Genomic DNA, 3,686 nt, shown 5'->3' with positions numbered 1-3,686 from the left:
TATAGGTTAATTCAAATGTACTCAGAATGGACAGTAGATTTATAAATGTAAAGAAATAAAGTAAATTAGCTTTAAAAATTATTCATAAAGCAGGCATTTGAAGACGGCAATGATATCCAGTGAATGCTAAATTATGTATAATATAAAACACACTTAGTTCCAGAATAATAAAGATCCCCAACCACCATGTGTTCATTGGTGTTCTAGTATGGAATGTAGAAAAGCCGGCTCTTCCTGTTCAATAATATTGATTTGATTCATGTTTACCTGGATTCAAGTTTTAGCTCATATGGACTCCCAGAAAAATAATTATTATAACAAAATATCTTTTCTTCTAACTAATCAATGATAAATGAGCAAGTCCCCACAGGTGTGTTTTAATCTTCCCTGCCTAATTTTTAATACCTGAGTATGTTCAAGCCTAAACCTTGGTAAAGCTAAACTAAGTTCAGAAACCTTTTTAAATTGGTCAAATGACCTGTTTCTTTGTCAGCTCAATAAAAGTAAAGTCTCTATGTGGTCTATTAAATATCCATTTCTAGAATTCATAATTCAGATAGTACAACTGAAGATATTCACCTTTGCAATACGGGGCTCAAGTAACTTTCTAAGTCATTTCAAGTGTGATGCTATTATTTTAATCTTTGGAGAAATAGATCTGTAGGGGTTTGGGCAGTTACTGGCGTCTGTGTTATAATCATATCTTCTAGCTATTCTCTTCCATTTGACATTCTTCCAGAATGTCTATTCATGGATGACAAGGAAATCCCCTTAGGTTAGAATGGGAATAAGAAATCAAATATGTATCTTTAATTTCACTGCTTAAGTCTCCCTTTTTTCTACACCGGCTGAGGTAGGGAATAGAATGCCATTTCATTAAGTTGCTGTCTTTACACTTCACACTTCAGCAACATTGGTGTTGAAGGTATCTTAAGCAGGGATCTAAAACTCAGATGAAGATGCATTTTAAATATTCTAGACTCTAGCCGGAGTATATATAATTCTAATCTTTCCATTCATAGGACAACTTCCAGGGGCAGATTGACTTTGTTGACTGTAAATTTACATATCCTTCTCGACCTGATATACAAGTTCTAAATGGTCTCTCAGTGTCAGTTAGTCCAGGACAAACACTGGCATTTGTTGGAAGCAGCGGATGTGGCAAAAGCACCAGTATTCAGCTGTTGGAACGTTTCTATGACCCTGACCAAGGGAAAGTGGTAAGCAATGCAAATGCTTTAGAGAATTTTGCTTTCTGTAGAATATGTCCAACCCCTAAAAAGTAGCCGTCAAGATGATGCCTTGGCAGACTCACTCTAAATAAAGCTCTCGCCTTAGTCACTCACCCATATGGAAAGTGTCCAGTACCAGTCATCTGCTGGTTGACCTGACTCTACCTCTCAGTTTCTAATAGCATATTCTTCTCAGTTCCAGATGGCCTGCTGACCAGTTAGGCAAAGAAAACTGGGCACACTGCAAAGCTGGNTGGTCTCCAGAAACTTCTATATGTTCCTGGATGATGCCTTCATCTCTGACTTGTATCACATTCTGCCTTTTGCACCAGACCTAATCCATGTAGCAGCTGAAATGTCAGGAAAGTAGTTATTTCTGCTCTTTTATTCCTAAGACTCTTTTTCATTCTTCAGATTACAAATGAAGCCCTCAGTCACATCCGCACTGTTGCTGGAATTGGGAAGGAACGGCAGTTTATTGACGCATTTGAGAGAGAGCTGGAGAAGCCCTTCAAGACAGCCATTCAAAAAGCAAATGTTTATGGATTCTGCTTTGGTTTTTCTCAATGCATAGTATTTGTTGCTAATTCTGCTTCCTACAGATATGGAGGTTACTTAATCCCCAATGAGGGGCTCCATTTCAGCTATGTTTTCAGGTGAGGACTATTGGCCAAGGTCATAAAAGATAAACACTGGGAGGTCTATCAGTTAGCTTTTGCTACTTAACAAACCATTCCAAACTTGGTGTCTTAAACAGCTGAGATTTATTATTTCCCAAGATTCGGTGGATTGTCAGGGTGGTTTTTCTGGACTGGGTCAATTTAGTGAGGCTTCTGAGTGGGCTTCTGTCTCCATGGGGCCTCTCTCACAGGTGAGCTTGTTTTCTTCACATTATGGTCTCAAAATTCCAGACACAACAAATGAGAGCATATCCCAATGAGCACTTTTCGAGTGTCTGCTTGAATCACATTTTCTAATATCTCTTTGGCCAAAGAAAGTCATACAGCCAAGTCCAGATTCATAGAATAGAGAAATGGAATCCACCTTCTAATGAGAGGATCCTATCTGTGTTTCTCCTTTACTCTCACACTATCACACTCACAACACTTCTGACTCTTGATGAATGTCCTACAATTCAACTCCATTCTGATACCATCTGCCTGGAGTTAGGGTCAGATCCCACAGTTTAAGTGCTCAGTCCTACTAGACTGCCCAGATCCCTCAGGCACCCTCTTTCCCTGGAGGCAAAGTGGGGGATAAGACTGAAAGTTCCACCCCTCTAACATGGTTGCTTCCCCTAGCAATCAACCCCCATCATTAGGTTAAGTAGGGGCTTTCCAAAAGTCACTTCATTAACATAACAAAGACCTTGATCACTCTCCAGATTTAGGAAATTCCAGGAGTTTAGGAGCTCTGTGCACCAGGAACTGGGCAAAGACCACATATATGTTTCTTACTATAAATCACAATTCCACAGATAGCAAAGGGGGTGCATACGGAAGTAATGGATTAACCAATCTACCATGCTGGTTCTGCTGAGAAAATCTAGAGGCCTATTCAAGGTGGTTCACTATCTTATCTGAACTCTACTTCTTGCAAAGAACACGTTTCCAGGTGACTTCTCCTAGATCAGCNTTCATTACTAGAACTTTCAAACACTGTTGAGCAAGAGTAGTAATAGAGGGAGTAGAGGAGATTCTCTTAAGCAAAATTTTGTTAAGCATAAAGTATACTTGTCAGGTTACAAAAAAATGTATAACTCTTGTATAAACAAATGCTAGCTAGAAAAAATATTTATAACAAGGAGTAATATACCTAATAACTCTAATATGTGTAGTACTCCTAAACTTGATAAGAGAACAAAAATTAGCTAGTTAAAATGGTTAAAAAACAGGAATATAGACAGGCAGCCCCTTCCCCAAAAAAGGAAATGTAAGAGGAAAATTAACAAATGAAGCATTGTTCAACTTTATTAATAGAGCAATACTAATAAAACAATGAGATACCATTTTCTACCTATCAACTTAATGAAAACTATCATGAATAATAACTTCCTATATTTGCAAAGATAAGGAGAAACTAACACTCTCATACAATATTGGTCAAAGCATGAATTCTTTCAACAGTTTTTAGAGAGTAATCAGGTAGGTAAACCTTCTGACCAAAGTTCATATATGAGTAAATTCTTTCCTATTGTGTGATAATATGCATTCAAGGGTATTTTTTATATTAACCAAAAAATTAATAAAATCTCCTGGTGAAAACTACCTGAATATCTGCCAAAAGGAAAATGGTTGAACAACTTATGATACATCTATCTAAAGAATATTAGACAGCTGTTTTTGAAAGTGTTATGTGTAATGATCTGGAGGGATGGGTAAGTTACACTAAGTAAAAAAAAATCAAAGTACAAAGTAATATGTAGTGTATGATCGATCACTTTTTTGTAAAAAT

At 37.2% G+C, this 3,686-nt stretch overlaps 1 protein-coding gene across 1 annotated transcript in view; it reads left to right on the top strand.

Annotated features, from left to right (window-relative positions):
• The window catches only part of ABCB11 (ATP binding cassette subfamily B member 11), a 104,114-nt gene that overhangs the window by 84,050 nt on the left and 16,378 nt on the right, over nucleotides 1–3,686 (top strand). Inside the window, exon 21 of the mRNA XM_019656605.1 lies at nucleotides 1,647–1,888. Within this exon, the coding sequence (XP_019512150.1) occupies nucleotides 1,647–1,888 (242 nt within the window). The remainder of the gene's footprint in view (nucleotides 1–1,646; nucleotides 1,889–3,686) is intronic.

This window comes from Hipposideros armiger, unplaced genomic scaffold (genome assembly GCF_001890085.2).
Source record: "Hipposideros armiger isolate ML-2016 unplaced genomic scaffold, ASM189008v1 scaffold_263, whole genome shotgun sequence".
NCBI classification, from domain to species: domain Eukaryota; kingdom Metazoa; phylum Chordata; class Mammalia; order Chiroptera; family Hipposideridae; genus Hipposideros; species Hipposideros armiger.
This window is presented reverse-complemented; position numbering and strand designations above follow the sequence as displayed.